Below are 15,071 nucleotides of genomic sequence, written 5' to 3'. Positions count from 1 at the left end.
ATTGCATTAGTATGAAGTCCTCAAATTGCCTTTAACTCGTCCCCATCACCTATTAGGAGTGATGATAGTGGTGGGAGTAGTTCAAATAACATGGCTGATATTAGATACGTACCCAAACACTCGATCGGTTTCAGAAAAAAATTGACACATGTTAATTCTACAAAGCAATTAATATCTATGATAGCAACTCATTGCCACGAGGCCAAATCAGCTAACCCAAGCTACATGATTAAGGAAGCAGAAGAAGGCAGGGGACCATATGACATTTTCTAAAGTCATGCATGCAGTAGAAGAAGTCCGCAGCTAGCGTTAAAGTATTGATTAAGTTATTATTATTATTATTTTTTATAAGTTTTAAAGTTTTTGGGATAAACGTTGAGTACTTGACATAGTATCAGAGTAACAGGTTTTGAGTTCAAACTTTGTGTCTGTCAATTTATTTTACATTTCAGTTAAATATTTTATGTGTTATGCCTTAATGAATACATTTTGCTACTATTTTTTTTATAACCCACCTCTTATTTCAAAAGCTTAATTAAGCTCATGAAAAAGTTAAAAACTCTTCAATTTTTCCAGGTATTGGACTTATGGATGGAAGGAAAAGCCTTGGAAATAGTCAATTCATTATTGTCAGGAATATCTGCTCATTAAGTTTTGAGATGTACTCAAATAGGGCTCTTATATGTGCAAGAACAATTAAACCACAGATTAGTCAACCATGCTTAAAATTGTCTTCATGCTTGGAAATGAAGCAACTGTTCCATCTCCTAACAAGCCAGCATTTATCAACAGAACCATTAATTCTGGTATGGATTCCTCAGGTTCTAAAGGAGCACTTGCTTCTCTAAATGAGATGACCATTACCTGATTACCATGCTTGAAGGTCGATGCAGTCTATTCTCGTCATTTCCATTCCTTAAATTTGTTGCGGTCTGCTCTCATCAGTTTAATGAGTAATGTTATAAGGAGAATTCATGTTCTCTTTAAGTTCTATCGAAATTGATATATCTTTTAAAATCATTATTAGATCAAAATACAATAATAATTTATCACACATCTAATAAAAACCACATCAATTTTAAGATGGCTCAATAAGAAGACTCTCTTCATTTCCATTCCTTAAATTTGTTGCAGTCTGCTCTCATCAATTTAACGAGTAAATGTTATAAGGAGAATTCATATTCTCTTTAAATTCTATCGAAATTGATGTATCTTTTAAAATTATTATTGAATCAAAATACAATAATAATTTCTAACACATCTAATAAAAACCACATCAATTTTAGGATGGTTCAATAAGAAGATTACTCTTGCTTTTATTATTACTCCAGTAGAACCATTTCATCCCTAGATTTGATAAAGTTGGTGTGTAAAATTATAAAGTGCTTCTAAGTTATATATTCTTCAAATTTCAAGCCATGAAATTAATTTTCGTGGCCAAATCTGAGTCAGCAGTGAATCAGCAATATGCTTTTATTTTATTTAATTTTTAAGATAAAGTGTCAACTGTCAAGTAATCTTTATGCTACTCTTTAAAGTTTTGAAAACTATCGAAGTTGACCTTTCTACTTTATGCGTGCAAGAATGTGCCGCCGACCGGCCAACAATGTCGACAGTTATTCACTGACATCGGCAGTGGAAAACAGTCAACTATTCAGTCTCGATCATAAAAAGCTCGGAATTTATTTTTTAGGGATAAATGCATCGTTGGTCCTTATGGTATGTTATAATTATTTTTTACTCCCTATGGTTTAAAAAGTTAATGGGAGGTCCTCGTAATAAACAATAATTATAAATCGATCCCTGAAGTCAAATTCTGTTAAAATATTTGACAGATTCTGTTAAGTGTCACATCAGCACCACGTCAAACCACTAAGATGGTGACACGTGTCCATATGAATAAAAAATATAAATTTATTAAAAAATAAATAAATAAACTTATTTTTAAAAAAAAAAAGAAAAAAAAACAAAAACAAAAAATAGAAGGGTGGCCCAGCCACCCTTCCATTTTTTGTTTTTTTTTATTCTTTTATTCTTTTCTTTTCTTTTTTTTTTTTAAAAAAATAAGTTTATTTATTTATTTTTTTAATAAATTTATATATTTTTATTCAGATGAACACGTATCACCATCTTATTGATTTGATATGGCGTTGTCGTAGCACTTAACAGAATCTGTCAAATTTTTTAACAAAATTTGACTTTAGGGATCGATTTGTAATTATTGTTTACCGCAAGGACCTCCCATGAACTTTTTGAACCATAGGGAATGAAAAATAATTATGGCATACCACAAGGACTAACGGTGCAATTATCCATATTTTTTAACTGATAGAAATTTTCTATAATTTGGTTTGTAAGAAATTTTTTTATCATTCACATATAAAATGGACATATTTTTTAAACATGTGAGAAACACATTTTTTTATTAATATTATTAAAAAAATATGTAAAAAGCACAAGTTATTTAAATAACATTTGCTTCTTACATGCCAACAGACACATGTCAATCTTATATGTGAATTGTAAGAAATTTTTTATAAACTGATTTGTAGAAAAAATTTTATCTTGTAATATTACACAACATTTTTTTTCTTTGTTTTTAACACAACCATCAATGCTTATTTTTTTATTTTTTATTATTTTTTATTATTTTTTTTTAACACAATCATTTGTTTATTTACCGTTTTTCGTTACGTGAGTTTTAAGAAGGAAAAAAGTCAGTTGTACCGTTTGATCATTAATATTTTTATGACCAAATGATTTTGACAGATAGTTATAAATCACATTCAAGACCTTTGGATTCTATTGAGATTTAGAAAATAAAAAATATCACCTCACGTCACACGTCTATATAGAGTACACAAAATATTTTTTTGTTATCACTTCTTTTGCTTTAAATGTCTGGTTTGGTTTGCGAAATAGGCATTTCAAATTGAATAATTATTTTTATAGGACAACTTTACAAAAGGGTATCGAATTATACCGCGTTTTAACAAAAAGGTACTGAACTATCATTTCTGTCGAACCTAAGGTTTTGACTATCAAAATAAGTTTCAGAAGGGCATTCCGTCTATTCTCGACGTTAAAACGTGACTGAAGTCGATTCACGTGACTTTTTTAATGCCATTTGTCCGTTTTGCCCCTCACTTTCATGCATGTAAACTTGCCATGCGATATCTCCACCCGGTGCCAATGATCCCCTTTCTTCTCCTCTTCCCTCTTCCTCTCTCCGTTTATTCTCAGCACCCGGTTCTCCACTTCGATCTTTAGCTCCTCCTCCTTCAACCCTGGCACATCCAGCATGATAACTTGACCTTTTGGTGTCTCTTTCCAATCGAACTTGTCGCCCCTATGGAGCCAAAATGGGATATTTTCCAACACTCGGAAATGGGCCTGCCCAGAATTCAGCCAACATACTCCCCGTACGATCTATGAGTGGCAGCAAAGACCCATTTGAGAACCCAACATTAAGAACAAGCAAACAAAGCGGGGACAGCTTGTTGTGCTTGTTATCTCATTTCTCTCTTTTTTGTTTTAGAGGTTTCGGTAAGTGGAAGAACGCTGATATTGAGGTGTTGAGCTTGAGCGTTGTAGGCTTGTAGCATGCTCTGTGATTCTCACTTGTGAAGAGCGAGGCGGTGCTACACTAGCTGTTTATGTAGGGAAGGGGAAAAGTAAAAGACGTGGCGAAATTTGGAGGGCTCCAACCAAAAGAGCTTCTTGGGGTACAAACCATGTCAAATTGGAAACTCGGAATTTGGAAGCCACATCTGGTGAGGATTACCAGTAATACCACATTGATTGCTCAACACTGAATGACTTTTAAATTAGCTTTGATCTGAAATTTGAAGTTCATGTATTCTTACAGGAAACTGTTTGAGTGGGTCACATGCAAAGTGGAAGTCACGTGACTCATGAAACAATTTCCTCTGTTTTAGCTTCACAAAACAGAGTGTAACAAAGTGTTTGAGCCAATGGGGTTCGGCTCATGAAAAAGCCACTTAATTAGAGGCATGGGCTTCGCATTCAGGGAAGAAGAAGATTTACAATGTTCCTTGCAAGAGATATTTTGGATTTGGCTGTGAGATTGACTAGGAGACCTCTAACAAGCTTGAAGGCCTATCGTCATGTTCTCGATCCCACGACACTCCTCCAGGCTCGCCTTCAACTTCTCTACTATTTCCTTGGTGCGCTCCTTCACGCTCGACATCACCAGCAGCCTCGACTTCCCGATCATGGATCCACCACCAACAGTATCAGCGACTCCAGCACTAGAATGCAAGCCCAGCCCAAATCATTCACTTTATCACTCTTCTCCACCCTCTTGTCGACCGAAAACACCTTCGATATCGATTCCTACACGAACCTCGGCGGATCCACGCAATTGGCCAGAGCCAGAGGCATCTGAGCCCTCAACGCGTCCAACTCTTTCTTCTTCCCAGCGATGAACCTCCAAAACCCAAGAGCGTCCATTTTCAAGCAAAACGACTTTAGACTCAGCAGTAAGCCCTCGCCGTTGTCGACCTCTCCGTTCTTGTCCTCTTGGGATGCCCTCCGAAGAGCCATGAGTGCAGCCTCCGTTTTTGCCTCCACTTTCTCCAGTACGATCTCGACGCTGCCTTGGATGGTGACCTCACGCTTCTCGAGATCATTGAGGGAGGCCTTGGTTTGGTGGTCTACAGTCTGGATTTTGTTCCTGAGGGCCTCGGACGTCTTTAGGATGTTTTGCTCCAAGGACAAGAAGTGGTCCGAGAGCTCCCTCCAGAGGAGTGTGCAGCTCGTCATCGGCACCATGCGGCATTTTCTGTTCACTAAACCAGTTTCGTCTGCCGGTCTCCTCTTGTCCGGTTCGTCTCTCTAACGTCGTCATGCATGTCGATTCTTCCACTCCTCAAAGGACCATTTAGAGCTTCTCTCTGGGTTGATGACGACGACTACAATCTGCATGTGTGAGTAGAGAGTGGGTCCAGCTTGAGGAGTTGTGTTTACATTCAAGAAAGTGAGGGGCAAAACGGACAAATGGCATTAAAAAAGTCACGTGGAAGTCACGTGAATCAACTTCTGTCACGTTTTAACGCCGATAACAGACAGAATGCTCTTCTAGGACTCATTTTGATAGTTAAAACCCCAAGTTCGACAGAAATGATAGTTCAGTACCTTTCCGTCAAAACGCGGTATAATTAGATACCATTTTGTGAAGTACGTTGTCCTTATTTTTAAAGAATAGTAATTACTTTATATGGTATGAGTCTATTCCTTGAAATAGTTATAATAACTATTCTCTTAATACTATTCCTATAAAAAATTAGAGAAATAGTTATTTATAAAGGAATAAATTATATTTTCCAGATAAAATAACTTATTATTTTTTAATTTTTTTCAATTTTTTTTTTTTTTTTTTAAAAAAACTACATGAACACTACTTGGCCGACCACCCATTGGGGTGGTCCGCCAGGCATCATATAGATCCAGGGGTAGTGTGATCACCCTCGGAGCATTTTGATAACAGGGTTGCTTGACTATGGTCAAGCAACATATTTTGCTTAACTATTACTCGAGGGTTGCTCGAGCAAAACTATAATAAATTTTTCACTCAATATCGATGGTCGCTCAAGTGAGGAATTGCGAGAGAGAAACAGAGCATTCACTCGAGTGAATTTGTGATAACGTGAGTTTTGTAATTTTCTTTTCCGGTCTAAGTCCTTAAGTTATATTGGAGCACATTAAGGACGGCATGGCTACCCGATCAGTGTTATTTCTCAATTTTATTAATAATAAATACATTTGAAAGAGTTTTTCTTTGAATGAAGTCCTCAAAATTGCCTTTGAGTCGTCCTTATCACCTATAAATGATAAGGACAAAACTCTTACTTCTAATGCTGCACGTCACTTTTATGTTTGTCTTATGTCATTTTAAAGTTTATATAACTTTTAAATTTATCATTAAATTTATAATAAATCAATCAATCTTTTGAGTTGAAAAAAATAAATAAATAAAGGTGAGAATTAGAATTAGTATCGTGTGTGTTTGTGTGGCTGATATTAGATAAGTCATGAAAGACTCGGTACACATCATCTACAAAGCAATTAATATCCACCTGTAAATTGTTGTTCTGTATGTATATATATAAATTCTGTCAACTGCAAGAAAGCGTGCAAAAGTTGGTAAAGGTAAGGTGCTCCTGCCTCATCAATTAATGGACCCTAGGTCAAGTCTACACATGGATGGGAGAGGGGGTCCTAAATGAGTAAATGTCACGGGGAATTTTATTAAAATAAAGTGCCCCTTTTTCTTTACTAAATGCAAGTTCCTTTCGTACCTGCAAGTCTTTTTAACAAAATCTCAAGTCTCAATTCAGTCTCCAAAGAGAGGCAAAGAGGAGAGAAGAGAGATAAATATTTTTTAATTTAAAAATTAAAATAAGAAATAAGAAATCTATAGAGTATCTCATGCATGTGGCTTTTTGTTTTCTTTTGAGATTTTTCTCTAAATTTAGGAAAATGAAGAGATTTTGAAGAATCTATTAAGTATTAATTTTCAATGCTTGATTACTGAAAATAAAGAATGTTAAAATATTTTCAAAATTAATATGTATATATATTTATTTTGTGTCTTGGGAATGATTTAAAAGGATGGTTAAAAGGATGGTGTTAAAAAGCATTAAATGAAGATAGTCCCACATGGAAAAAAGAGAAACTGAAGTTGGCATTTATAAGGTCCAACACACTTTAAGCATTTAAAGTAATGCTTGGATGTATACTCTAATGTGTATACTCTAGTACGGTGCGAAGCATCGGACGCACACGGGCGCGCGCGTGGCAGTGGGCTGTAGGGTGCTAGTGGCGTTTTGATGGCGCACTTGGATGGTCATGATCAATCGATCTAGTGGTTTAATCTAAACCATAGGATGCTTCTTAGGTAAATCCAGTGGTTAAGTGTCTGTTAAAACAGCAGTTATGGACGGTTGGATTAGCAGTTATTTCAATATTATACAGAAGTAACTGTTGTCCAGTTATCAGAAATATACAGAAAAATAACTGTTGTACAGTGTTTAATAAAAGAAATAACAAAATTTCTTTTATCTTCAATGCTTTTTCCGATACCTTTTGTATTTAAAATTAAAAAAGTCTTTGTTTGTCTCTTGCTATAATAGAAAAATCTGAAAGTGTTCGGGTTTAATTTTCGTTAGTGCAAAATGCAATTAAACAAAAAGATGATTCTGGGCTTCATTGTATCCTGGAGAAATATTTGTTGTAACCTTTTTCCATACCTTTCTGATGGGGGCAAATAATTTTTTAAGGAAAACGACGTTGTTACGCGCCTTAAGAGCATTTCGTTTTTCTGCTTTCGTTTATCTTTTCTAACAAAGAAGAGTATTAATTTTCAGCATTAAATGTAGCTTTTATTTGGTTATATGTTAAGATCTGAATTGATTTGAATTGACAAATCAATAAATGGCTTTCGATGGATGATATTCCCAAATGATGGAATTTTCTCTATTTTGAAAATGTACGTGATAATCACATGCATTATATATATTTGGAGAAAAACCTTTATCCTCAATGAATTTGAATATTCTTTTCTCTTCACATCTTTTACTGAAATTCATCTTTGTCCATGGACCTTTTTTTTTTTTTTTTTTTTTTTTTTTTTTTTTTTTTTTTTTTTTTTTTAAATCTTGTTTGTCATTGTCTAGCTATGTTACTCAAACCGACGAAGGGGGCAACTTGAGTTAAAGAAAAATAAAATAAAATAAAATGATGGGCATCCCATTCTTAAATGCAGTAGTGCCCCCTTTTTCAATCGTCATGTAACTTCCATTGAACTGATACCATCAAGCTATGGGGGACCTTTGTACCCTCATAATCAATTTTTGGTCTCATATTTAAATACCAAAATGCATTGTCATACTCAGGCCGTGAAGGTAACCCTAAACCACAAATAGGCGATATGATTTGGAAGATTCATCTAATGAATCCACCCCAAAGAGATTGGCATTGACTGAAACCAACAAATCACCCTCCGAAGAGGACAGACGTTTAAGGTCAATGTCAAAGTACGTGTAAATTGTGCAATAGAAAATTGAATTTTTCCAGCACTTTTTTTTGCTTTTTTTTTCTTTTCCACTATATAATCTCCATGGTACCAATTAATATTTGGACACGTTTGCTCCAAGCCAGTAAGCTGAAAACTATGGCCGACTTCTTGCCCATGTGTGTTGATCAATGTCGATAATTTGATCCTCGGTCTTATTAAAAAATTAAAATACGTTATATTTTAATTTGCTTAAGGGACAAGCTTTTGGCATATCCCCGTTCCAAGCTCTTGTTCTTGGAGTTGGAAGAAATTGTTAAAGCTTAGAAAATTTGCTCAGAAATGTATTCGATTCTCCATAGGCAGGGACAACAGAGTTTTTCTTTGGTGAGATCATTGGCATCCGGATGGGTGTCTTTTGGAGAAATATGGTTATAGAGCAATGTATGATGCAGGTAGTCATGTGAATGCCCGTGTTTCTTCTATCATTAGAAATTGAGAGTGGTACTGGCCGACTGCTCGTTCGGATCAACTTGTCCAAATTCAAAGTCGGCTGCCTGAGATTCCTATAGGTGAATCTGATCAGCCTATTTGGAATTCCAAGAAAGGCTTGTATTCATGTGCTGAAACTTGGGAGTTCCTTAGGAAAAAAAAAACCTGTAGTTACTAGGTTTAAGGTTGTATGGTTTCCTTTGGCAATACATCGCCATGCTTTTATACTTTGATTGGTTTTTAGAGGTGCCATTGTCACTAAAGAAAAAATGTGTGGTTGGGGTTTTGGTGGAGATGCTCTGCGCCATTTCTGCTATAGCTCTCAGGAAAATGTTGAGCATTTGTTCTTCCAATATAGTTTCAGCTATAGAGTATGGAGAGCTGCTATGGAGGGATGTATGACAAGACCTGAAATTGAATGGGAGAAAGTAAAGGACTGGTATGAAGCTAAGTTCATTGGTAGAAGCTTAATGGCTAATCTCTGCAGATTATTCTTAGTTGCATCAATCTACCATTTATGGAAGCTCCGAAATGATCTTTGTCATGGAAACACTCCTAGGACAGAAGAGGTGGTGGTGAAGAATATTAGATGGGAGGTCCGGACCAGGGTGATGGCTAAAGGAAGGTTCAAGAGATCTACTCAAAATGAGAGGCTTGCTAAACTATGGAATTTGAGTACTTTGGTTTAGTTTGCTGTTTAGTCTCTCTGTTTTCTGCAGTAGGTTGTGGTCTCTATTTGGTTCTGTTTACCTGGTTTTCATTTTTGCGTATAGAATTGGGTTGTAGTGTGTAGTTCCTATCTTAAGGACAGTGTGATTGTTTTCTCCAGTATTTTACTGGAGAGTTGTATATGGTTGAGTTGATTCAATGAAAGCTTTTATTCATATATATATATATATATATATATATATATATATATATATATATGTTATATTAGTCTGTGTAAAATGAATAGAAAATAATAAACAAATGATACTACTAAAAAAAACAAATTATGCCTTTTAATTAGTTTACAAATTACGTCTTTGTCATGGTTTCTAACTTTCTACTTCCAAGTCCCAAGGGTGAATCTTACAAGCTACCTCCTAGCTAGATTTCAATGCTTTCGGCAACCTCATATGATTAGCCCACGACCTATATATATATAATCTTCGTTATATATATATATAAAATCTTCGTTAGGAAAACCATGGATCTTGCTAACGGGTTATTGAATTAAAGGGTTTTACAAGTAATTGAGTACATGAACAACAGTCCCTAAAGGAATTTTTTTTTTTTAATAAAAGAAAAAGGTGTAAAAATACAAATAAATGGTTAAAAAAAAAAAAAAAAGTCAAAAAAGTAATTCAGTCATCTTAATGGGCCGCATAATGCAGTTACAGAAGTAAAATTGATGCAAATTAAGACAACCCTATTTGAACCCCCACATAGAAACTGCAACAACCACCGAAAGACGGTTGAAGTTGTATATGCATTGTCAAAGTTCAAATCAAGGACCCAAAAAGAGAGAGGCACCAACATAGAGATCAAATCAAAAGTTTACGCAACCCTCGTGCATATTATTGATTTTTGGAAAATGTTTAGGATTTTTCTGGTGAGTACGAGCAAAATAGAAAGAATTACAGAGCTTGAGAGAAAGAAAAAAAAAAAAGAGAGAGACTCGAGTTTGAGAAATGAGAAAATTGTAATTTAAAGTTCTATTCTTAGGCGTTGTAGTAAGTTTGATTATTATTTAAGTTTTATTACCGTATTATAATTAAATAAAGGAATATGAATAGCTATTTCATAACACATTTTTTTATTCTTAGTAATAGCTTTTTATTTTACTAATGGAAACTCATTTTACATCCAAATATGGCCCGAAAGGAGTTAAACTTGTTAAAAAAAAAAATGGTACATATAATAATTTATATATCATCGTATAATCAAGTTTGGAATGAATCAATAAATTTGTTAGACTGAATTTCAAAATGATAGGTAAAAACTATAATGTGCTGTTAAATTTAGAAAAATGTGACAATACTAAAAGATTATCCTTAAACGAATTAACAGGCTCGTCTAGTAGGTTAGAAAGTTGAATGTCTTCCTAGCTATTTCCTCCCCGTCCTCTTGCACCTTACTATTTAAAAACCGGAAAAAGGCTCATGCAAGAGCATAGAGACATGAGGTGGGTCTTATCCCAAGTCTCTTTCTTGAAAGGTGCATAACAGTTGCACCAATCACCCTTCATAAAACCCTCACCTACCTCCCAGATTTTTCTCCTCCTAAGATCTCGACCTCAGTGTCCCCCTATTCAAGTTGAGTTTGATTCTTCATTTTTCTAAACCCAAACACCGACACAAAGCATTCTCATTAGCCAACCAACCTATAATCTTCACCGGAAAAACCACCATGAATCCTGCCAAAGAGCTATTGAATACATGGTTGCTTCTCTCCCTAATTATTTTCCGATTTTGCATTTCCCTTGACACCATTTCGCCGAAATAGCCCTCTAAAGACGGTGACATCCTAGTTTCGAAAGGAGAAACTCTCGCCCATGGGTTTTTCAGCCCCGGAAACTCTGGCCGCCACTACGTCAGAATATGGTATAACAAAGTTCCTGAACAAACCGTTGTGTGGGTAGCAAACAGAGACAACCCTCTCAATGATACCTCTGGAGTCCTCTCCATCAACAGCTATGGAAACCTCGTTCTCAACAGCAAAAACCGAAGCACTCCTGTTTGGTCAACAAACGCTTCAGTCTCATCCACGAACAATTCTATGGCGGCTCGGCTCCTAGATTCTAGAAATCTTGTTTTGGTTCTACGAGACAGCCAAAATTTCACATGGCAAGCTTCGATTATCCCACGAATACTCTGCTCGCGTTCACGAAATTTGGGCCGGACAGGCGGACTGGGTTCAACCGGTACCTAACATCTTGGAAGTCCGAAGATGACCCGGCAACTGGCAACTGCTCATTACAGATTGACCCAACTGGGTACCCACAATTGTTCTTAAACAAGGGTGGATTTCCATTGTGGCGGGGCGGACCTTGGACTGGCCAAAGGTGGAGAGGTGTACCTGAAATGAATCAACATTTTATTTTCAACGTTAGTTTTGTGAATAATCAAGATGAGGTTACGTTGGTGTATAGTGTAAGGAAAATGTTAAATTTACAACACCAACACAACAATCACACAACAACCCCTCACATGATGGTGGACCCCACATACTGGGGCCCACCCTCATGTGAGGGGTTGTTGTGTGATTGTTGTGATAGTGTTGTGTATGAATCAAATCCCATAGTGTAAACGACCCTAAAATTTTCACTAGAATGGTGATGAACGAATCAGGAGTCGTTGCTCGTTCTACGTGGCACGAGAGTAGATGGTTCGTGTTTTGGTATACACCGAAAAAGTTGTGTGATACGTACGGAGAGTGCGGTCCAAATAGTTACTGCGACCCATACGATCCCAACAAGTTCTAGTGCACATGCTTACCTGGGTTTGAACCCAATTTGACCAGTGAATGGTACTTGAGAGACGAGTCGGGCAGGTGCGTTAGGAGCCAAGGAGTATCCGCGTGCCACAGTGGAGAAGGGCTTGTGAAGCTGCCACGTGTGAAGGTGCCGGATACTTCTATAGCACGTGTGGACATGAGTTTGAGTTTGAAGGAATGTGAGCAGGAGTGCTTGAGGAACTGTTCTTGTACGGCTTCCACCAGTGCAGATGAGACAAGGAGTGGGATTGGGTGCTTGTCATGGCACGGGGACTTGGTGGACACCAAAACGTTTGCCAATGGGGGACAAGATTTGTATGTACGTGTGGATGCAGCTACATTAGGTATTCTTCACATTTATAGCCTTTTCTTTTGTCACTATTTGTTGAATTGGAAAATGTTATCTGAATTTAAATCGATAGAAAAGAGTAAATTTAATAATTTAATTAATATTTAACACTTTACTTATGTCTGGATTTAAGCTCCTATGAATTTAAGACGTCTGCTTTGATATCATATTAAATCATCACATATCTTTAGAACTTAAGCTAATAAGAAATGATGAATTTAATTATTTAATCGATATAAGTTTCTTACAAGTTTTTTTTTTAGCTCAATATTCAAAGAAAAATGGCCTTATTCGGAACAAGAGGATGCTGGCAGTTCTTGTGGTTTCTGTTACTGTAACGTTGTTTCTTTTAGTCTCCATTGTGTATTGGCTGGTAATAAGGGTGAAAAGACGTAATGAGCATGAAAATAGGATGAAAAATCTGTTTAGTGGTACCTCAACTTCAAAATACCATCAAGAAAGCAGGGAGTTTGATGAGAGTACAAGAAATTCAGATTTACCATACTTTGATCTAAATATCATAGCTGCAGCCACAGATAATTTCTCTGATGCAAACAAGCTTGGAGAAGGTGGTTTTGGCACAGTTTATAAGGTAGCTAGTCTCTTTGAAAAAGTCCCAAAATTTGAGTAACTTCAATTCATATGTGTGTTAATGCACTAGATTTGTTTCTCTGCATTATGACTAAATGAGATTTGTACTTAAATTTCAGGGTCTCTTAGATAATCAGAAGGAAATTGCAGTAAAAAGACTATCAAGGTTTTCCAGACAAGGAGTAGAAGAATTCAAAAATGAAGTTGAAATAATTGCTAAACTCCAACACAGGAACCTTGTGAGGATTCTAGGTTATTGCGTTCAAGGAGAAGAGAAGATGTTAATCTATGAGTACTTGCCAAACAAAAGCCTGGACTTTTTCATTTTTGGTAAGTATGTCTACTTTTCACATAAACTTCTTGCAATATCACTCAAAAATGGTCCTCCAACTGCAAACATATGAATTAATTCCTAGTATGTAGCAAAAATACAGAAGCATATATATTTTCTCATTTCTTCATTTAGACAAAACAAAAAGGTCCTTGTTAGATTGGGGAAAACGCTTCGAGATTATTTGTGGGTTTGCTCGAGGGCTTTTATATCTTCATCAAGACTCAAAATTAAGAATTATCCACAGAGACTTAAAGGTCAGCAATATTCTACTTGACAATGCAATGAATCCAAAAATTGCTGACTTTGGTATGGCTAAAATTGTTGGAGGGGACCAAAATGAAGCAAATACAAAACGCGTCGTTGGAACATAGTAAGTGCATTACAAAATAAAGATAGTTTCCATCCTATTAGGTACCTTCCATTATTATATGTCTTAAAAGTACGTACAAATCAAAGTGGTTTTTAAGCAAACCTTTGTAATTCTTTTTCCTATTGTGTTCTTAGAAAGTTTATATGCCATGTTAATGCACAAACATAAAGCTATCTTTGATCATTTTATTTTGCTACTACAGTGGATATATGTCACCGGAGTATGCAATGCAAGGGCTATTTTCAGTGAAGTCTGATGTATATAGCTTTGGGATTTTGATGCTAGAGCTCATTACTGGCAAAAAGAACAGTGCTTATTATCATGATGGTCCCTCCTTAAACTTGATTGGACATGTAAGAATATGGGCAAAGGGTTTATCAAATCAGCCTGCTATTTTTTTTTAAACCTAATGTGATGAATATGTTGTTTGTAGGTTTGGGACCTATAGAGAGAAGATAAAGCCATGGAAATAGTTGATTCATCACTGGGTGACCAATATGCTAAAGAAGTTTTGAGATGTATTCAAATTGGTCTGTTGTGTGTGCAAGAATATGCAATAGATATACCAACTATGTCAGCAGTTGTTTTTATGTTGGGTAATGACACACATCTTTCTTATCCAAAACAACCAGCATTTATTCTGAAGAGCACTTACAACAGTAAAGATAGATCAATTAGTGAAGGTGCTTGTTCTGTAAATGAAGTAACAATTACTATGATTAGTGCTCGCTAACCACAAGTTGTTAGGATAGTGCACCAATATGCTATTACAGCTTGAGCTTAATTTCCTGTAAATCAATTGTACACAGATATATGTATTTCTCTTTTATATATGAATATAATATAAAATCATTACCAAGAGAATATAATTAAGGGATAATTGCACCATTGGTCCCTGTGGTATGCCATAATTATTTTTCACTCCTTATGGTTTAAAAATTTCATATGAGGTCTTTGTGGTATGCAATAATTACAAATCGATCCCTGGAGTCAAATTCCGTTAAAATTTTTGACAGATTTTGTTAAATGCTACGTCAAACCAATAAGAAAACGACATGTGTCCATCTTAATAAAAAAAATGAATTTATTAAAATCTGTCAAAAAATTTAACGGAATTTGACTCCAATGATCGATTTGTAATTATTGCTTACCACAAGGACTTCTCTTGAACTTTTTGAACCATAGGGAGTGAAAAATAATTATGGCATACCTTAGGAACCAATGATGCAATTATCCCTATAATTAAGTATAAACTACTACTCATGTATTTTTAGAGTTCATGATTCTTATACGTGAAAATCACATGTTTTAAGGGCACATGTCAATTTGAAAGAATTTTTATCTATTTTCTATTACCTTGTATGGTTTAACGCAAATCACTCTTGTCAAGCTTCCAGTTAATTATCTCACTAATTAACAAAGT

At 35.6% G+C, this 15,071-nt stretch overlaps 1 protein-coding gene and 1 pseudogene across 1 annotated transcript; both read left to right on the top strand.

The window, feature by feature from the left end:
- The first annotated feature begins 8,796 nt into the window (after nucleotides 1–8,796).
- LOC133868855 (uncharacterized) lies at nucleotides 8,797–9,216 on the top strand. Its single transcript, XM_062305869.1, has one exon. It carries the CDS (start codon nucleotides 8,797–8,799, stop codon nucleotides 9,214–9,216), a length of 420 nt encoding a protein of 139 aa, XP_062161853.1.
- Nucleotides 9,217–10,918: 1,702 nt separating this feature from the next.
- On the top strand, nucleotides 10,919–14,447 carry LOC133868854 (G-type lectin S-receptor-like serine/threonine-protein kinase RKS1; annotated as a pseudogene).
- The last annotated feature ends 624 nt before the right edge of the window (nucleotides 14,448–15,071 follow it).

Source organism: Alnus glutinosa, chromosome 5, assembly GCF_958979055.1.
Source record: "Alnus glutinosa chromosome 5, dhAlnGlut1.1, whole genome shotgun sequence".
Taxonomy (NCBI): Eukaryota; Viridiplantae; Streptophyta; class Magnoliopsida; order Fagales; family Betulaceae; genus Alnus; species Alnus glutinosa.
Note: the sequence above shows the minus strand (reverse complement) of the source record. Positions and strands in the feature narration are given on the sequence as shown.